At 62.0% G+C, this 20,330-nt stretch overlaps 1 protein-coding gene across 1 annotated transcript in view; it reads right to left on the bottom strand.

The window, feature by feature from the left end:
- Window positions 1-7,817: 7,817 nt before the first annotated feature.
- The window catches only part of tufm (Tu translation elongation factor, mitochondrial), a 28,993-nt gene continuing 16,480 nt past the window's right edge, over window positions 7,818-20,330 (bottom strand). Inside the window, exons 6-10 of the mRNA XM_078208127.1 lie at window positions 19,609-19,741; window positions 13,277-13,381; window positions 11,307-11,458; window positions 8,624-8,743; window positions 7,818-8,293 (exon numbers count right to left, since the gene is read on the bottom strand). Coding sequence (XP_078064253.1) covers window positions 8,123-8,293; window positions 8,624-8,743; window positions 11,307-11,458; window positions 13,277-13,381; window positions 19,609-19,741 — 681 coding nt within the window. The 3' untranslated portion in view covers window positions 7,818-8,122. The remainder of the gene's footprint in view (window positions 8,294-8,623; window positions 8,744-11,306; window positions 11,459-13,276; window positions 13,382-19,608; window positions 19,742-20,330) is intronic.

Raw genomic sequence — 20,330 nt, 5'->3', positions numbered from 1 at the left:
TCTGTCTCTCTTTCTTTCTGTCTCTCTGTCTCTCTCGCTCGCTGTATCTCTATCTCTCTGTCACTCTCTCTTTGTCTCTCTCTCTCTTTCTCTCTCTGTCTCTGTCTCTCTGTCTCTGTCTCTCTCTCTCTCTGTCTCTCTTTCTCTCAGTCTCTGTCGCTCTCTCTCTCTCTGTCTTGCTGTCTCTCTGTCTCTGTCTCTCTGTCTCTGTCTCTCTCTCTCTCTCTCTCTGTCTCTCTCTCTGTCTCTCTTTATCTCAGTCTCTCTGTCTCTGTCGCTCTCTCTCTCTCTGTATCTCTATCTCTCTGTCACTCTCTCTATCCTTGTCTCTCTCTGTTTCTCTCTCTGTCTTGCTCTCTCTCGGTCTCTCTCTCTCTGTCTCTCTCTCTCTGTCTCACTCTCTGTCTCTCTGTCTCGCTCTCTGTCTCTCTGTCTCTGTCTCTCTCTCTGTATCTCGAACTCTCTGTCACTCTCTCTCTCTCTGTTTCTCTCTCTGTCTCTCTCTGTCTGTCTGTCTCTGTCTGTCTCTGTCTCTCTCTGTCTGTCTCTGTCTCTCTCTTTCTGTCTGTCTCTTTCTGTCTGTCTCTTTCTGTCTGTCTCTTTCTGTCTGTCTCTCTCTGTCTCTCTCTCTCTGTCTGTCTCTCTCCGTCGCTCCCTCTCTCTCACGACGGTAACTCTCCTCACCTCTGCCCCTCTCTCCCCCTCTCTCACTCTGTCTGTCTCTCTCCCATCGTTCCCTCTCTCCCCGTCGCTCCCCCTCTCTCACTCTCTGTCTGTCTCTCTCCATCGTTCCCTCTCTCTCTCCCCGTCGCTCCCCTCTCTCACTCTCTGTCTGTCTCTCTCCATCGTTCCCTCTCTCTCTCCATCGCTCCCCTCTCTTTCTCTCTCTCTCCCCCCTCTCTCTCCGTCGCTCCCTCTCTCTCACGACGGTAACTCTCCTCACCTCTGCCCCCTCTCTCCCCCCTCTCTCTCCGTCGCTCCCTCTCTCTCACGACGGTAACTCTCCTCACCTCTGCCCCCTCTCTCCCCCCTCTCTCTCCGTCGCTCCCACTCTCTCACGACGGTAACTCTCCTCACCTCTGCCCCCTCACTCCCCCCCTCTCTCTCCGTCGCTCCCACTCTCTCACGACGGTAACTCTCCTCACCTCTGCCCCCTCTCTCTCCGTCGCTCCCTCTCTCTCACGACGGTAACTCTCCTCACCTCTGCCCCCTCTCTCCCCCCTCTCTCTCCGTCGCTCCCCCTCTCTCACGACGGTAACTCTCCTCACCTCTGCCCCCTCTCTCCCTCTCCAGGAGTGGTTGGTGATTGGAAGACACATTTCACGGTGGGGCAGAACGAGATATTTGATGAAGATTACCGCAGCAAGATGGGGGACACCTCACTGAGATTCCGTACAGAGCTCTGAGGCTCACAGCCGAGACGGGGTTAACACCTGAACCCAGCATTAAGCGTCCCCTCACCCCCTGTAGCTCACACACTCCCCCTCTCCTTCCCCTTGTCAACTGTACCTGGGGGACCTCAGTAATGTAACCCCCCACCGATCGACAGCACGGAGCACGATAAATAACCCACCTTGGAACATCAATAAATCTGATCCAAACCTCTCCGACCAATCTCCAAATCTTTTTCTTGCTACGAGACCCACCCCCCCAGGGGCACCGACTCTCCCCAGACGGGCAACTTAGCACGGCCAATCCACCCTAACCTACACATCTTTGGACACTAAGGGACAATTTAGCATGGCCGATCCACCGAACCTACACACCTTTGGACACTAAGGGACAATTTAGCATGGCCGATCCACCGAACCTACACACCTTTGGACACTAAGGGGCAATTTAGCACGGCCGATCCACCTAACCTACACATCTTTGGACACTAAGGGACAATTTAGCATGGCCAATCCACCTAACCTACACATCTTTGGACACTAAGGGACAATTTAGCACGGCCGATCCACCGAACCTACACACCTTTGGACACTAAGGGACAATTTAGCATGGCCGATCCACCTAACCTACACATCTTTGGACACTAAGGGACAATTTAGCATGGCCGATCCACCTAACCTACACATCTTTGGACACTAAGGAACAATTTAGCATGGCCAATCCACCTAACCTACACATCTTTGGACACTAAGGGGGCAATTTAGCATGGCCAATCCACCTAACCTGTACATCTTTGGACACTAAGGGACAATTTAGCATGGCCTATCCACCCAACCTACACATCTTTGGACACTAAGGGGCAATTTAGCATGGCCAATCCCCCTATCCAGCACAACTTTGGATTGTGGGAGGAAACCGGAGCACCCGGAGGAAACCCACGCAGACACGGGGAGAACGTGCAGACTCCACACAGACAGTGACCCGAACTGGGAATCGAACCCGGGTCCCTGGCGCTGTGAGGCAGCAATGCCAACCCACCGTGCCGCCTGTCACAACCTTGGCACAACAGCGCAGCTTGTGACCATAAGAACATAAGACATAGGAGCTGAATGAGGCCACTCGGCCCATCGAGTCTGCTCCCCCATTCAACCATGGCTGATATTTTCCCCATCCCCATTCTCCTGCCTTTTCCCCATAACCCCCCGATCCCCTTATTAATTCACTATGGAAAAGTGAATCGTGTGGAGGACGGAGAAGATCTGCAGAGAGATTTGGACAGGCTGAGTGAGTGGGCGAGGATATGGCAAATGGAGTATAAAGTTGATAAATGCGAGGTTATACACTTTGGAGGAAATAATAACAAATGGGATTACTATCTCAATGGAAACAAATTAAAACATGCTACCGTGCAAAGGGACCTGGGGGTCCTTGTGCATGAGACGCAAAAGCCCAGTCTGCAGGTACAACAGGTGATCAAGAAGGCAAATGGGATGTTGGCCTATATCGCGAGGGGGATAGAATATAAAAGCAGGGATGTCTTGATGCACCTGTACAGGGCATTGGTGAGGCCGCAGCTGGAATACTGTGTGCAGTATTGGTCCCCTTATATGAGGAAGGATATATTGGCATTGGAGGGAGTGCAGAGAAGGTTCACCAGGTTGATACCGGAGATGAGGGGTTTGGATTATGAGGAGAGGCTGAGGAGATTGGGTTTGTACTCGTTGGAGTTTAGAAGGATGAGGGGGGATCTTATGGAGACTTATAAGATAATGCGGGGGCTGGATAGGGTGGAGGCGGAGAGATTCTTTCCACTTAGTAAGGAAGTTAAAACTAGAGGACACAGCCTCAAAATAAAGGGGGGTCGGTTTAAGACAGAGTTGAGGAGGAACTTCTTCTCCCAGAGGGTGGTGAATCTCTGGAATTCTCTGCCCACTGAGGTGGTGGAGGCTACCTCGCTGAATATGTTTAAAGCGCGGATGGATGGATTCCTGATCGGTAAGGGAATTAAGGGTTATGGGGATCAGGCGGGTAAGTGGTACTGATCCACGTCAGATCAGCCATGATCCTATTGAATGGCGGGGCAGGCTCGAGGGGCTAGATGGCCTACTCCTGCTCCTATTTCTTATGTTCTTATGTAATCAAGAACCTATCTATCTCTGTCTTAAAGACACTCAATGACCCGGCCTCCACACCCTTCTGCGGCAAAGAGTTCCACACATTCCCCACTCTCCGGCTGAGGAAATTCCTCCTCATCTCTGTTTTAAAGGATCGTCCCTTTACCCTGAGGTTGTGTTCCCTCTGGTTCTAGTTTTTCCCACCAGTGGAAACATCCTCTCCACGTCCACTCTATCCGGGCCTCGCAGTATCCTGTAAGTTTCAATAAGATCCCCCCTCCTCATCCTTCTAAACTCCAACGAGTACAGACCCAGAGTCCTCAACCCGTTCCTCATACGACAAGCTCTTCATTCCGGGGATCATTCTTGTGAAGCTCCTCTGGACCCTTTCCAAGGTGTGGAGATGCCGGCGTTGGACTGGGGTGAACACAGTAAGAAGTGTCACAACACCAGGTTAAAGTCCAACAGGTTTATTTGGCGGCAAATACCATAAGCTTTCGGAGCACTGCTCCTTCGTCAGATGGAGTGGAAATTGTCTACTCCATCTGACGAAGGAGCAGCGCTCCGAAAGCTTATGGTATTTGCTACCAAATAAACCTGTTGGACTTTAACCTGGTGTTGTGAGACTTCCCCTTTCCAAGGCCCGGCACATCCTTCCTTAGATACGGGGACCCAAAACTGCTCCTAATGGGGTCTGACCAGAACCTTATACAGCCTCAGAAGTCCATCCCTGCTCTTGTATTCTAGCCCTCTCGACATGAAGGCTAACATTGCATTTCCCTTCCCAACTGCCGACCGAACCTGCACGTTAACCTCAAGAGAATCTTGAACAAGGGCTCCCAAAACTTTTGTGTTTCACGTATCGTGGACTCGTGGCGCTATCACCCACCTCAGGCTGAGACTCTCCCGAGGGCTTAGAAGCATTGAGGTCTAATCGAGGTGCACGAGATTCTATAGAGGATTGGACAAGGTAGACGCAGAGGTGGCGTATCTCCATGTGGGGCATTCGATGACGAGAGGTCATTGTTTGGGGTTAAAGTGGGGGTGGGAGTGGGGGGGGAAGAAGGGGGGAGCAGGAAGAGAGGGGGGAATATTACAACCCACAAAGGAAGTCGAACTGAATGATAAAATTAAAATAATCTGAAATTAAATAAAATCTAATGATGACCCCAGAACAATTTCTTCTTTTCTTAAAACCACAAAACGCACCTGGGAATTCAACCAACGCCTCTACTTTCTCAGGAGACGAAGGAAATTTGGCATGTCCGCTACGACTCTCACCAACTTTTACAGATGCCCCATAGAAAGCATTCTTTCTGGGTTGTATCACAGCTTGGTCTGGGGCTCCTGCTCTGCCCAAGACCGCAAGGAACTACAAAAGGGGGTCGTGAATGTAGCCCAATCCCATCACCAGCCTCCCATCCACTGACTCCGTCTACACTTCCCGCTGCCTCGGGGGAAAAGAATCTCCTTCAGTGAACGTCACATGACAGGAAGGATGTGGAGGTGGACCGGGAGGCTGCCTGGATTAAAGGGTATGAGTTATAAGGAGAGGCTGGACAAAGAAGGATCAAGAACCTATCCACCTCTGTCTCCAAAACACTCAATGACCCGGCCTCTTCTGCGGCAAAGAGTTCCACACATTCACCACTCTCCGGCTGAAGAAATTCCTCCTCATCTCTGTTTCAAAGGATCGTCCCTTTAGCCTGAGGTTGTGTTCCCTCTGGTTCTAGTTTTTCCTACCAGTGGAAACATCCTCTCCACGTCCACTCTATCCGGGCCTCGCAGTATCCTGTAAGTTTCAATAAGATCCCCCCCGCTCATCCTTCTGAACATCCTTCTGTGGGGATATGGGGGTAGGGCCTGGGTGGGATTCTGGTCAGTGCAGACTCGATGGGCCGAATGGCCTCTTTCTGTACTGTAGGGTTTCTATGTTTCCAACGAGTACAGACCCAGAATCCTCAACCCGTTCCTCACACGACAAGCTCTTCATTCCAGGGATCATTCTTGTGAAGGTCTTTTTCTTATATTCATTCATGGGACACGGGCGTCACTGGCTGGACCAGCATTTATTGCCCATCCCTAGTTGCCCCTTGGAGGGACAGTTGAGAGTCACCCACACATGGCTCTGGAGTCACATGTAGGCCAGACCAGGGTAAGGACGGCAGATTTCCTTCCCTAAAGGACATTAGTGACCCAGATGGGTTTTTCCCCACAATGGGTCATCAGTAGATTCTTAATCCCAGATATTTTTTATTGAATTCAAATTCCACCGTCTGCCGCGGGCGGGATTCGAACCCGGGGTCCCCCAGAACATTAGCTGAGTTTCTGGATTAAAACCCAGCGATGATATCACGAGGCCATGCGTCACCTTGGAGAGGGTCCCTTCTGGGTCCTCTCCAAAGTCAGCACATCCTTCCTTAGATTGGGGGGCAAAGAATGGCTTGCAATATTCCAAATTGCCTCAGCTCCAGGGTCCCGGGTTCGATTCCCGGCTCGGGTCACTGTCTGTGCGGAGTCTGCACGTTCTCCCCGTGTCTGCGTGGGTTTCCACCGGGTGCTCCAGTTTCCTCCCACAGTTCAAAGATGTGTAGGTTAGGTGCATTGGTCATGTTAAATTGTCCCTTAGCATCCAAAGATGTGTAGGTTAGGGGGATTGGCCATGCTAAATTGCCCCTTAGTGTCCAAAGATGTGTAGGTTGGGTGGATTGGCCATGCTAAATTGCCCCCTAGTGTCCAAAGATGTGTAGGTTGGGTGGATTGGCCATGCTAAATTGCCCCCTAGTGTCCAAAGATGTGTAGGTTAGGGTGATTGGCCACGCTAAATTGCCCCTTAGTGTCCAAAGATGTGTAGGTTAGGGTGGATTGGCCATGCTAAATTGCCCCCTAGTGTCCAAAGATGTGCAGGTTAGGTGGATTGGCCATGCTAAATTGTCCCTTAGTGTCCAAAGATGTGTAGGTTAGGTGGATTGGCCATGCTAAATTGCCCCCTAGTGTCCAAAGATGTGTAGGTTAGGTGGATTGGCTATGCTAAATTTCCCCTTAGTGTCTAAAGATGTGTAGGTTAGGGTGGATTGGCCATGCTAAATTGCCCCCTAGTGTCCAAAGATGTGTAGGTTAGGGGGATTGGCCGTGCTAAATTGTCCCTTAGTGTCCAAAGATGTGTAGGTTAGGGGGATTGGCCATGCTAAATTGCCCCCTAGTGTCCAAAGATGTGCGGGTTAGGGGGATTGGCCATGCTAAATTGCCCCTTAGTGTCCAAAGGTGTATAGGTTGGGTGGATTGGCCATGCTAAATTGCCCCTTAGTATCAGGGGGACTAGCTAGGGTAAAGATGTGAGGATGGGGTGGGATTGTTGGTGCAGGCTCGATGGGTCGAATGGCCTCTTCCCGCGCCGTCGGGATTCTACAATTCTAATAAACATGGTGTGAGCAGAGCCTGGTGTCACCTCAGCACCAGGTGCGGCTTTGGGATTCTAGTCCTCTCGAACGGAATGCTAGGATTGCAATTGGAAACAAATTTTTGTAGAAATAATGTAGGGGGGAGCTATACGATAAATGGCAGAACCATAAAGGGTGTAGATACGCAGAGGGACCTGGGTGTGCAAGTCCACAGATCCTTGAAGGTGACGTCACAGGTGGAGAAGGTGGTGAAGAAGGCATATGGCATGCTTGCCTTTATAGGACGGGGCATAGAGTATAAAAGTTGGGGTCTGATGTTGCAGTTGTATAGAACGTTGGTTCGGCTGCATTTGGAATACTGCGTCCAGTTCTGGTCGCCGCACTACCAGAAGGACGTGGAGGCTTTAGAGAGAGTGCAGAGGAGGTTTACCAGGATGTTGCCTGGTATGGAAGGGTTTAGTTATGAGGAGAGATTGGGTAAACTGGGGTTGTTCTCACTGGAAAGACGGAGGATGAGGGGAGACTTAATAGAGGTGTATAAAATTATGAAAGGCATAGATAGGGTGAACGGTGGGAAGCTTTTCCCCAGGTCGGTGGTGACGTTCACGAGGGGTCATAGGTTCAAGGTGAGGGGTGGGGGAGGTTTAACACGGATATCAGAAGGACGTATTTTACACAGAGGGTGGTGGGGGCCTGGAATGCGCTGCCGGGCAAGGTGGTGGAGGCGGACACACTGGGAACGTTTAAGACTTATCTAGATAGCCACATGAACGGAGTGGGAATGGAGGGATACAAAAGAATGGTCTAGTTTGGACCAGGGAGCGGCGCGGGCTTGGAGGGGCCGAAGGGCCTGTTCCTGTGCTGTATTGTTCTTTGTCCGTTGTAACCCCCTCCCGATCGAGACGGAAGACCGTTTTTCCAGTTTTCTCGGAATTTTATTTAAAAAATAACAACAAGAATGGTTTTAAATTAAACTCCACGAGGGGTCTGCACAGGAGCAGTGACGCGGGGTGAGAACAGCGGACTGTGGGGGCGGAGGAAGTGGGGGGAAACTCTGTCCAAAAACAACCCACATCACCCAATGGCCCCCCCCCCCCTCCCACCGAGTCCCAGCCCTGCCGCCAGGGATTGGGTGGCCAGCAGGCGACAGAGGGGAGATGGTGAGGGGGTTCTCCAGCGGGATGCGTGCGTGCGTGCGAGAGCGAGCGTCCGGGTTCAACCCCAGTTGACGTTGTCTTCGGGGCTGCCGGGGAGTACGCCGGTGACCAGGCCGGTGCCGATGGTGCGGTTGCCGTCTCGGAGGGTGAAGCGCTGCCCCTTTTCCAGCACCATGGGCTGTCGCAGGGTGAGGGTCAGAGGGGTGTCCTCCCCGGGCATCACCAGCTCCTGCAGTGTAGAGAGAGAAGACCAACAGGGTTACAGCGAGGAAGATTGGGAAGGGGAGGGAGGGGCGCTGGGGGGGGGGGGGGGGGGGGGAAATGAGTGACACCGGGGCGGATGAGTGCGCTTGCGGGCCCCAGGGGCCCCCGGGCGACGGACCGACCGGCGACAGCCCCAGGCGCAAGCGTGCGTGTGCCAACAACTGTATGTATGCGCGCATGCGCTCGAGCGAGCAAGTGAGCGCAGGAAAAAGTGCGAGAGCAGGCGTCCGGGAGTGCACGCACGTATCACCACAAGCCGGCGCGATCAGACACTCTCCCTGCCGCTGACTCTTACCTTGCCCTGGGGCAGAACCACGCGACAGGCCATGTCCCAGGTTAGAGAGAACATCACCGGCATGAAGTTGGTGACGAAGGGTTTGTGGCGTCCGCCCTCCTCTTTGCTCAACACATACACCTGCAGGGCAGAGAAAGGACACAGCTCAGCCCCAGAGGCAGAGAGAGCGAGGAGGGTTCACTCGACTGGTTCCCGGGGTGGAGAGGGATTGTCCCCGTGGAGGAGACTGGCTCGATATTCCCCGGGGTTTAGCAGAACGAGAGGCGGTCCCATCGAGAGGTAGAAGATTCTGAAGGGGCTTGGACAGGGTCGATGCTGAGAGGCTGTTCCGCACACCCCCCCCCCTCGCTCCCCTCCTCCCGGGGCTGGAGAATCTGGAACACCGGGTGGAGGGCGTAACGAGCAGGGTCACAGTCTCAGGATAAGGGGGTCGGACATTTTGGGGACTGAGATGGGGAGAAATGTCTTCGCTCGGAGGGTTGTGAATCTTTGGAATTCTCACCCCCCCAGAGAGCTGTGGGCGCTCAGTCGCTGAGTAGGTTCCAGACGGAGATCGAGAGATTGTCGGAGACTGAGGGGGAGGGGGAATCGAGGGGATACGGGGAGAGTGCGGGGGGCGGAGGGAGGGGGAATCGAGGGGATACGGGGAGAGTGCGGGGGGGGGGAGGGAGGGGAATCGAGGGGATACGGGGAGAGTGCGGGGGGAGGGAGGGGGAATCGAGGGGATACGGGGAGAGTGTGGGGGGAGGGAGGGGGAATGGAGGGGATACGGGGAGTGTGTGGGGGGGAGGGAGGGGGAATCGAGGGGATACGGGGAGAGTGCAGAGGAGATGGAATCGAGGGGATACGGGGAGAGTGCGGGGGGAGGGAGGGGGAATCGAGGGGATACGGGGTTAGTGCGGGGGGAGGGGGAATCGAGGGGATACGGGGAGAGTGCGGGGGGAGGGGGAATCGAGGGGATACGGGGAGAGTGCGGGGGGAGGGGGAATCGAGGGGATATGGGGAGGGGGAATCGAGGGGAGGGGGAATCGAGGGGAGGGGGAATCGAGGGGAGGGGGAATCGAGGGGAGGGGGAATCGAGGGGAGGGGGAATCGAGGGGAGGGGGAATCGAGGGGAGGGGGAATCGAGGGGAGGGGGAATCGAGGGGAGGGGGAATCGAGGGGAGGGGGAATCGAGGGGAGGGGGAATCGAGGGGAGGGGGAATCGAGGGGAGGGGGAATCGAGGGGAGGGGGAATCGAGGGGAGGGGGAATCGAGGGGAGGGGGAATCGAGGGGAGGGGGAATCGAGGGGAGGGGGAATCGAGGGGAGGGGGAATCGAGGGGAGGGGGAATCGAGGGGAGGGGGAATCGAGGGGAGGGGGAATCGAGGGGAGGGGGAATCGAGGGGAGGGGGAATCGAGGGGAGGGGGAATCGAGGGGAGGGGGAATCGAGGGGAGGGGGAATCGAGGGGAGGGGGAATCGAGGGGAGGGGGAATCGAGGGGAGGGGGAATCGAGGGGAGGGGGAATCGAGGGGAGGGGGAATCGAGGGGAGGGGGAATCGAGGGGAGGGGGAATCGAGGGGAGGGGGAATCGAGGGGAGGGGGAATCGAGGGGAGGGGGAATCGAGGGGAGGGGGAATCGAGGGGAGGGGGAATCGAGGGGAGGGGGAATCGAGGGGAGGGGGAATCGAGGGGAGGGGGAATCGAGGGGAGGGGGAATCGAGGGGAGGGGGAATCGAGGGGAGGGGGAATCGAGGGGAGGGGGAATCGAGGGGAGGGGGAATCGAGGGGAGGGGGAATCGAGGGGAGGGGGAATCGAGGGGAGGGGGAATCGAGGGGAGGGGGAATCGAGGGGAGGGGGAATCGAGGGGAGGGGGAATCGAGGGGAGGGGGAATCGAGGGGAGGGGGAATCGAGGGGAGGGGGAATCGAGGGGAGGGGGAATCGAGGGGAGGGGGAATCGAGGGGAGGGGGAATCGAGGGGAGGGGGAATCGAGGGGAGGGGGAATCGAGGGGAGGGGGAATCGAGGGGAGGGGGAATCGAGGGGAGGGGGAATCGAGGGGAGGGGGAATCGAGGGGAGGGGGAATCGAGGGGAGGGGGAATCGAGGGGAGGGGGAATCGAGGGGAGGGGGAATCGAGGGGAGGGGGAATCGAGGGGAGGGGGAATCGAGGGGAGGGGGAATCGAGGGGAGGGGGAATCGAGGGGAGGGGGAATCGAGGGGAGGGGGAATCGAGGGGAGGGGGAATCGAGGGGAGGGGGAATCGAGGGGAGGGGGAATCGAGGGGAGGGGGAATCGAGGGGAGGGGGAATCGAGGGGAGGGGGAATCGAGGGGAGGGGGAATCGAGGGGAGGGGGAATCGAGGGGAGGGGGAATCGAGGGGAGGGGGAATCGAGGGGAGGGGGAATCGAGGGGAGGGGGAATCGAGGGGAGGGGGAATCGAGGGGAGGGGGAATCGAGGGGAGGGGGAATCGAGGGGAGGGGGAATCGAGGGGAGGGGGAATCGAGGGGAGGGGGAATCGAGGGGAGGGGGAATCGAGGGGAGGGGGAATCGAGGGGAGGGGGAATCGAGGGGAGGGGGAATCGAGGGGAGGGGGAATCGAGGGGAGGGGGAATCGAGGGGAGGGGGAATCGAGGGGAGGGGGAATCGAGGGGAGGGGGAATCGAGGACAGTTAACGACCGCACAAGTGAGAGAGAGTACCTGAGCTTCCACCTTCTGATGGGGTTGAATGGATCCAGGTTTACAGAGAATCATCCCACGGCGCACATCCTCCCGCTTCAGACCCCGGACCAGCGCCCCGAGGTTGTCCCCGGCCTCTGCCCGATCCAGGTTCTGGTGGAACATCTCGATCCCTGCCAGACAGAAAGATTAATCCGGATCCAACTCCTCCGGTGGGACAATGGAGCGCCGCACTGTGGGAGGGTCAGTGCTGAGGGAGCGCCGCACTGTGGGAGGGTCAGTGCTGAGGGAGCGCCGCACTGTGGGAGGGTCGGTGCTGAGGGGGCGCCGCACTGTGGGAGGGTCGGTGCTGAGGGAGCGCCGCACTGTGGGAGGGTCGGTGCTGAGGGAGCGCCGCACTGTGGGAGGGTCAGTGCTGAGGGAGCGCCGCACTGTGGGAGGGTCAGTGCTGAGGGAGCGCCGCACTGTGGGAGGGTCAGTGCTGAGGGAGCGCCGCACTGTGGGAGGGTCAGTGCTGAGGGAGCGCCGCACTGTGGGAGGGTCGGTGCTGAGGGAGCGCCGCGCTGTGGGAGGGTCGGTGCTGAGGGAGCGCCGTGCTGTGGGAGGGTCGGTGCTGAGGGAGCGCCGCACTGTGGGAGGGTCGGTGCTGAGGGAGCGCCGCACTGTGGGAGGGTCGGTGCTGAGGGAGCGCCGCACTGTGGGAGGGTCGGTGCTGAGGGAGCGCCGCACTGTGGGAGGGTCGGTGCTGAGGGAGCGCCGCACTGTGGGAGGGTCGGTGCTGAGGGAGCGCCGCACTGTGGGAGGGTCGGTGCTGAGGGAGCGCCGCACTGTGTGAGCGTCAGTGCTGAGGGAGCGCCGCACTGTGGGAGGGTCGGTGCTGAGGGAGCGCCGCACTGTGGGAGGGTCGGTGCTGAGGGAGCGCCGCACTGTGGGAGGGTCGGTGCTGAGGGAGCGCCGCACTGTGTGAGCGTCAGTGCTGAGGGAGCGCCGCACTGTGGGAGGGTCGGTGCTGAGGGAGCGCCGCACTGTGTGAGCGTCAGTGCTGAGGGAGCGCCGCACTGTGTGAGCGTCAGTGCTGAGGGAGCGCCGCACTGTGGGAGGGTCAGTGCTGAGGGAGCGCCGCACTGTGGGAGGGTCGGTGCTGAGGGAGCGCCGCACTGTGGGAGGGTCGGTCCTGAGGGAGCGCCGCACTGTGGGAGGGTCGGTGCTGAGGGAGCGCCGCACTGTGGGAGGGTCAGTGCTGAGGGAGCGCCGCACTGTGGGAGGGTCAGTGCTGAGGGAGCGCCGCACTGTGGGAGGGTCAGTGCTGAGGGAGCGCCGCACTGTGGGAGGGTCAGTGCTGAGGGAGCGCCGCACTGTGGGAGGGTCGGTGCTGAGGGAGCGCCGCACTGTGGGAGGGTCAGTGCTGAGGGAGTGCCGCACTGTCAGATATTAATCTTTGCTGCAATGCTGCTCATGAGATCTTGCTGTTATGCTGTTGTCGCGACAATAGTCATTGCAGTCAACAATAAAATCATTTAGCTGTCCACGTAACTACATCTGGGACAGTGAGAAGAGAGGTTTGAACCGATTAACTTCAAGTTTTTAGGTGTCCAGATCACCAACAACCTGTCCTGGTCCCCCCCACGCCGACACTATAGTTAAGAAAGTCCCACCAACGCCTCTACTTTCTCAGGAGACTAAGGAAATTTGTCATGTCAGCTCCGACTCTCACCAACTTTTACAGATGCCCCATAGAAAGCATCCTTTCTGGTTGTATCACAGCTTGGTCTGGGGCTCCTGCTCTGCCCAAGACCGCAAGGAACTACAAAAGGGGTCGTGAATGTAGCCCAATCCCATCACCAGCCTCCCATCCATTGACTCTGTCTACACTTCCCGCTGCCTCGGGGGAAAAGCAGCCGGCATAATTAAGGACCCCCCCACGCACCCCGCGCAAGGAACAATACTTTTCACTGTCTCCCAGTACACGTCACAATAATAACTCAGATTACCTGTGACAACAGATCGCAAGTTCTTGTTGTGTCCGATAAACTCACAATCATCGCCCTTCTTAATAACTCCCCGCTCCAGCGTTCCAGTAACAACCGTCCCCCGGCCTGTGAGGGGCGGAGGCGGGGAGAGGGGCGGGGAGGCGGGGAGAGGGGGGGGGAGGCGGGGAGAAGGGGCGGAGGCGGGGAGAAGGGGCGGAGGCGGGGAGAAGGGGCGGAGGCGGGGAGAAGGGGCGGAGGCGGGGAGAGGGGCGGAGACGGGGAGAGGGGCGGAGACGGGGAGAGGGGCGGAGACGGGGAGAGGGGCGGAGACGGGGAGAGGGGCGGAGACGGGGAGAGGGGCGGAGACGGGGAGAGGGGCGGAGACGGGGAGAGGGGCGGAGACGGGGAGAGGGGCGGAGACGGGGAGAGGGGCGGAGACGGGGAGAGGGGCGGAGACGGGGAGAGGGGCGGAGACGGGGAGAGGGGCGGAGACGGGGAGAGGGGCGGAGACGGGGAGAGGGGCGGAGACGGGGAGAGGGGCGGAGACGGGGAGAGGGGCGGAGACGGGGAGAGGGGCGGAGACGGGGAGAGGGGCGGAGACGGGGAGAGGGGCGGAGACGGGGAGAGGGGCGGAGACGGGGAGAGGGGCGGAGACGGGGAGAGGGGCGGAGACGGGGAGAGGGGCGGAGACGGGGAGAGGGGCGGAGACGGGGAGAGGGGCGGAGACGGGGAGAGGGGCGGAGACGGGGAGAGGGGCGGAGACGGGGAGAGGGGCGGAGACGGGGAGAGGGGCGGAGACGGGGAGAGGGGCGGAGACGGGGAGAGGGGCGGAGACGGGGAGAGGGGCGGAGACGGGGAGAGGGGCGGAGACGGGGAGAGGGGCGGAGACGGGGAGAGGGGCGGAGACGGGGAGAGGGGCGGAGACGGGGAGAGGGGCGGAGACGGGGAGAGGGGCGGAGACGGGGAGAGGGGCGGAGACGGGGAGAGGGGCGGAGACGGGGAGAGGGGCGGAGACGGGGAGAGGGGCGGAGACGGGGAGAGGGGCGGAGACGGGGAGAGGGGCGGAGACGGGGAGAGGGGCGGAGACGGGGAGAGGGGCGGAGACGGGGAGAGGGGCGGAGACGGGGAGAGGGGCGGAGACGGGGAGAGGGGCGGAGACGGGGAGAGGGGCGGAGACGGGGAGAGGGGCGGAGACGGGGAGAGGGGCGGAGACGGGGAGAGGGGCGGAGACGGGGAGAGGGGCGGAGACGGGGAGAGGGGCGGAGACGGGGAGAGGGGCGGAGACGGGGAGAGGGGCGGAGACGGGGAGAGGGGCGGAGACGGGGAGAGGGGCGGAGACGGGGAGAGGGGCGGAGACGGGGAGAGGGGCGGAGACGGGGAGAGGGGCGGAGACGGGGAGAGGGGCGGAGACGGGGAGAGGGGCGGAGACGGGGAGAGGGGCGGAGACGGGGAGAGGGGCGGAGACGGGGAGAGGGGCGGAGACGGGGAGAGGGGCGGAGACGGGGAGAGGGGCGGAGACGGGGAGAGGGGCGGAGACGGGGAGAGGGGCGGAGACGGGGAGAGGGGCGGAGACGGGGAGAGGGGCGGAGACGGGGAGAGGGGCGGAGACGGGGAGAGGGGCGGAGACGGGGAGAGGGGCGGAGACGGGGAGAGGGGCGGAGACGGGGAGAGGGGCGGAGACGGGGAGAGGGGCGGAGACGGGGAGAGGGGCGGAGACGGGGAGAGGGGCGGAGACGGGGAGAGGGGCGGAGACGGGGAGAGGGGCGGAGACGGGGAGAGGGGCGGAGACGGGGAGAGGGGCGGAGACGGGGAGAGGGGCGGAGACGGGGAGAGGGGCGGAGACGGGGAGAGGGGCGGAGACGGGGAGAGGGGCGGAGACGGGGAGAGGGGCGGAGACGGGGAGAGGGGCGGAGACGGGGAGAGGGGCGGAGACGGGGAGAGGGGCGGAGACGGGGAGAGGGGCGGAGACGGGGAGAGGGGCGGAGACGGGGAGAGGGGCGGAGACGGGGAGAGGGGCGGAGACGGGGAGAGGGGCGGAGACGGGGAGAGGGGCGGAGACGGGGAGAGGGGCGGAGACGGGGAGAGGGGCGGAGACGGGGAGAGGGGCGGAGACGGGGAGAGGGGCGGAGACGGGGAGAGGGGCGGAGACGGGGAGAGGGGCGGAGACGGGGAGAGGGGCGGAGACGGGGAGAGGGGCGGAGACGGGGAGAGGGGCGGAGACGGGGAGAGGGGCGGAGACGGGGAGAGGGGCGGAGACGGGGAGAGGGGCGGAGACGGGGAGAGGGGCGGAGACGGGGAGAGGGGCGGAGACGGGGAGAGGGGCGGAGACGGGGAGAGGGGCGGAGACGGGGAGAGGGGCGGAGACGGGGAGAGGGGCGGAGACGGGGAGAGGGGCGGAGACGGGGAGAGGGGCGGAGACGGGGAGAGGGGCGGAGACGGGGAGAGGGGCGGAGACGGGGAGAGGGGCGGAGACGGGGAGAGGGGCGGAGACGGGGAGAGGGGCGGAGACGGGGAGAGGGGCGGAGACGGGGAGAGGGGCGGAGACGGGGAGAGGGGCGGAGACGGGGAGAGGGGCGGAGACGGGGAGAGGGGCGGAGACGGGGAGAGGGGCGGAGACGGGGAGAGGGGCGGAGACAGGGAGAGGGGCGGAGACGGGGAGAGGGGCGGAGACAGGGAGAGGGGCGGAGACGGGGAGAGGGGCGGAGACAGGGAGAGGGGCGGAGACAGGGAGAGGGGCGGAGACAGGGAGAGGGGCGGAGACAGGGAGAGGGGCGGAGACAGGGAGAGGGGCGGAGACAGGGAGAGGGGCGGAGACAGGGAGAGGGGCGGAGACAGGGAGAGGGGCGGAGACAGGGAGAGGGGCGGAGACAGGGAGAGGGGCGGAGACAGGGAGAGGGGCGGAGACAGGGAGAGGGGCGGAGACAGGGAGAGGGGCGGAGACAGGGAGAGGGGCGGAGACAGGGAGAGGGGCGGAGACAGGGAGAGGGGCGGAGACAGGGAGAGGGGCGGAGACAGGGAGAGGGGCGGAGACAGGGAGAGGGGCGGAGACAGGGAGAGGGGCGGAGACAGGGAGAGGGGCGGAGACAGGGAGAGGGGCGGAGACAGGGAGAGGGGCGGAGACAGGGAGAGGGGCGGAGACAGGGAGAGGGGCGGAGACAGGGAGAGGGGCGGAGACAGGGAGAGGGGCGGAGACAGGGAGAGGGGCGGAGACAGGGAGAGGGGCGGAGACAGGGAGAGGGGCGGAGACAGGGAGAGGGGCGGAGACAGGGAGAGGGGCGGAGACAGGGAGAGGGGCGGAGACAGGGAGAGGGGCGGAGACAGGGAGAGGGGCGGAGACAGGGAGAGGGGCGGAGACAGGGAGAGGGGCGGAGACAGGGAGAGGGGCGGAGACAGGGAGAGGGGCGGAGACAGGGAGAGGGGCGGAGACAGGGAGAGGGGCGGAGACAGGGAGAGGGGCGGAGACAGGGAGAGGGGCGGAGACAGGGAGAGGGGCGGAGACAGGGAGAGGGGCGGAGACAGGGAGAGGGGCGGAGACAGGGAGAGGGGCGGAGACAGGGAGAGGGGCGGAGACAGGGAGAGGGGCGGAGACAGGGAGAGGGGCGGAGACAGGGAGAGGGGCGGAGACAGGGAGAGGGGCGGAGACAGGGAGAGGGGCGGAGACAGGGAGAGGGGCGGAGACAGGGAGAGGGGCGGAGACAGGGAGAGGGGCGGAGACAGGGAGAGGGGCGGAGACAGGGAGAGGGGCGGAGACAGGGAGAGGGGCGGAGACAGGGAGAGGGGCGGAGACAGGGAGAGGGGCGGAGACAGGGAGAGGGGCGGAGACAGGGAGAGGGGCGGAGACAGGGAGAGGGGCGGAGACAGGGAGAGGGGCGGAGACAGGGAGAGGGGCGGAGACAGGGAGAGGGGCGGAGACAGGGAGAGGGGCGGAGACAGGGAGAGGGGCGGAGACAGGGAGAGGGGCGGAGACAGGGAGAGGGGCGGAGACAGGGAGAGGGGCGGAGACAGGGAGAGGGGCGGAGACAGGGAGAGGGGCGGAGACAGGGAGAGGGGCGGAGACAGGGAGAGGGGCGGAGACAGGGAGAGGGGCGGAGACAGGGAGAGGGGCGGAGACAGGGAGAGGGGCGGAGACAGGGAGAGGGGCGGAGACAGGGAGAGGGGCGGAGACAGGGAGAGGGGCGGAGACAGGGAGAGGGGCGGAGACAGGGAGAGGGGCGGAGACAGGGAGAGGGGCGGAGACAGGGAGAGGGGCGGAGACAGGGAGAGGGGCGGAGACAGGGAGAGGGGCGGAGACAGGGAGAGGGGCGGAGACAGGGAGAGGGGCGGAGACAGGGAGAGGGGCGGAGACAGGGAGAGGGGCGGAGACAGGGAGAGGGGCGGAGACAGGGAGAGGGGCGGAGACAGGGAGAGGGGCGGAGACAGGGAGAGGGGCGGAGACAGAGGGAGGGAGAGATAGAGGGTGAAAGAGAGAGCTCATTATGAGAAGAACTTCACTTCATTGCCTCCAATCACCAAAGATAAAACATTAGTTCCCCAGTACACCCCCTTGGGAGAGTCGGTGCCCTGGGGGAGTGTCCCGTGACCCCCGGGGAGATTCGGTGCCCACGGGGGGGACCTGTACCCCCCGGGGAGACTCACTGCCCATGGGAGGGACTCGAACCCCCCTGGGGAGGGACGGTGCTCGGGCAGGGGGTCCCGTACCCCCTTGGGGAGAGTCGGTGCCCGTGGTGAGGTCCCGTACCCCCCGGGGGAGAGTCGGTGCCCGTGGTGAGGTCCCGTACCCCCCGGGGGAGAGTCGGTGCCCGTGGTGAGGTCCCGTACCCCCCGGGGGAGAGTCGGTGCCCATTGGGGAGAGTCCCGTACCCCCCCGGGGAGAGTCGGTGCCCGTTGGGGAGAGTCCCGTACCCCGCTCAGGGAGAGTCGGTGCCCTTGGGGGGTCCCGTACCCCCTTGGGGAGGGACGGTGCCCGTGCAGGGGGTCCCGTACCCCCTTGGGGAGAGTCGGTGCCCTTGGGGGGTCCCGTACCCCCGTCCCGGGGAGAGTCAGTGCCTGTGGAGGGGACTCGAACCCCCGCCCCGGGGAGAGTCGGTTCCCGTTGAAGAGAGTCCCATACCCCCCGGGGGAGAGTCAGTGCTCATTGGGGAGAGTCCCGTACCCCCTTGGGGAGAGTCGGTGCCCGTTGGGGAGAGTCCCGTACCCCCCCGGGGAGAGTCGTGCCCGTTGGGGAGGAGTCCCGTACCCCCCGGGGAGAGTCGGTGCCCATTGGGGAGCGTCCCGTACCCCGCCCGGGGGGAGAGTCGGTGCCCATTGGGGAGAGTCCCGTACCCCCCTGGGGAGAGTCGGTGCCCGTTGGGGAGAGTCCCGTACCCCCCGGGGAGAGTCGGTGCCCATTGGGGAGAGTCCCGTACCCCCCGGGGTGAGTCAGTGCCTGTGGGGGGGACTCGAACAGCCCTGGGGAGGGACGGTGCTCGGGCAGGGGGTCCCGTACCCCCTCGGGGAGAGTCGGTGCCCGTTGGGGAGAGTCCCGTACCCCGCCTGGGGGGAGAGTCGGTGCCCGTTGGGGAGAGTCCCGTACCCCCGCCCCGGGGGGAGAGTCGGGGCCCGTTGGGGAGAGTCCCGTACCCCGCCCGGGGGGAGAGTCGGTGCCCGTTGGGGAGAGTCCCGTACCCCGCCTGGGGGGAGAGTCGGTGCCCATTGGGGAGAGTCCCGTACCCCGCCCGGGGGGAGAGTCGGTGCCCGTTGGGGAGAGTCCCGTACCCCGCCTGGGGGGAGAGTCGGTGCCCATTGGGGAGAGTCCCGTACCCCGCCCGGGAGGAGAGTCGGTGCCCGTTGGGGAGAGTCCCGTACCCCCGCCCCGGGGGGAGAGTCGGTGCCCGTTGGGGAGAGTCCCGTACCCCGCCCAGGGGGAGAGTCGGTGCCCATTGGGGAGAGTCCCGTACCCCGCCCGGGGGGAGAGTCGGTGCCCGTTGGGGAGAGTCCCGTACCCCGCCTGGGGGGAGAGTCGGTGCCCATTGGGGAGAGTCCCGTACCCCGCCCGGGAGGAGAGTCGGTGCCCGTTGGGGAGAGTCCCGTACCCCCGCCCCGGGGGGAGAGTCGGTGCCCGTTGGGGAGAGTCCCGTACCCCGCCCAGGGGGAGAGTCGGTGCCCGTTGGGGAGAGTCCCGTACCCCCCCCCCCCCCCCGGGGGGAGAGTCGGTGCCCGTTGGGGAGAGTCCCGTACCCCGCCCGGGGGGAGAGTCGGTGCCCGTTGGGGAGAGTCCCGTACTCCCCCCCCCCCCCCGGGGGGAGAGTCGGTGCCCGTTGGGGAGAGTCCCGTACCCCCGCCCCGGGGGGAGAGTCGGGGCCCGCGAGTGTTACCTGGAATGGAGTAAATCTGTTCGATGGGGAGCAGGAAGGGATGTTCCAGGTCCCGGTCGGGGAGAGGGATGAACGTGTCCACAGCGTCCAATAGCTTCACGATGGAATCCCTTCCGAGCTCCTCGCTGCGGTTCTAGAGAGGCGGCGGCGGCAGGGGGGGGGGTGAGGGGGAAGCAGAAAAATTAAAACACAGCGAAACGCAACCCGGAGAGCGGCGTGCAGAGGGGCTTTCAGATGAGGCCATGAATTTGCGGGGAACACGGACCCAGGGGGATTGGCCATGCTAAATTGTCCCTTAGTGTCCAAAGATGTGCAGGTTAGGGGGATTGGCCATGCTAAATTGTCCCTTAGTGTCCAAAGATGTGCAGGTTGGGTGGATTGGCCATGCTAAATTGTCCCTTAGTGTCCAAAGATGTGTAGGTTAGGGTGGATTGGCCATGCTAAATTGTCCACTTAGTGTCCAAAGATGTGTAGGTTGGGTGGATTGGCCATGCTAAATTGTCCCTTAGTGTCCAAAGATGTGTAGGTTAGGGTGGATTGGCCGTGCTAAATTGTCCCCTTAGTGTCCAAAGATGTGTAGGTTGGGTGGATTGGCCATGCTAAATTGTTCCTCAGTATCCAAAGATGTGTAGGTTAGGGGGATTGGCCATGCTAAATTGCCCCTTAGTGTCCAAAGATGTGTAGGTGAGGGGGATTGGCCATGCTAAATTGTCCCTTAGTGT

Source organism: Mustelus asterias, unplaced genomic scaffold, assembly GCF_964213995.1.
Source record: "Mustelus asterias unplaced genomic scaffold, sMusAst1.hap1.1 HAP1_SCAFFOLD_3206, whole genome shotgun sequence".
Classification (NCBI taxonomy): domain Eukaryota; kingdom Metazoa; phylum Chordata; class Chondrichthyes; order Carcharhiniformes; family Triakidae; genus Mustelus; species Mustelus asterias.
Note: the sequence above shows the minus strand (reverse complement) of the source record. Positions and strands in the feature narration are given on the sequence as shown.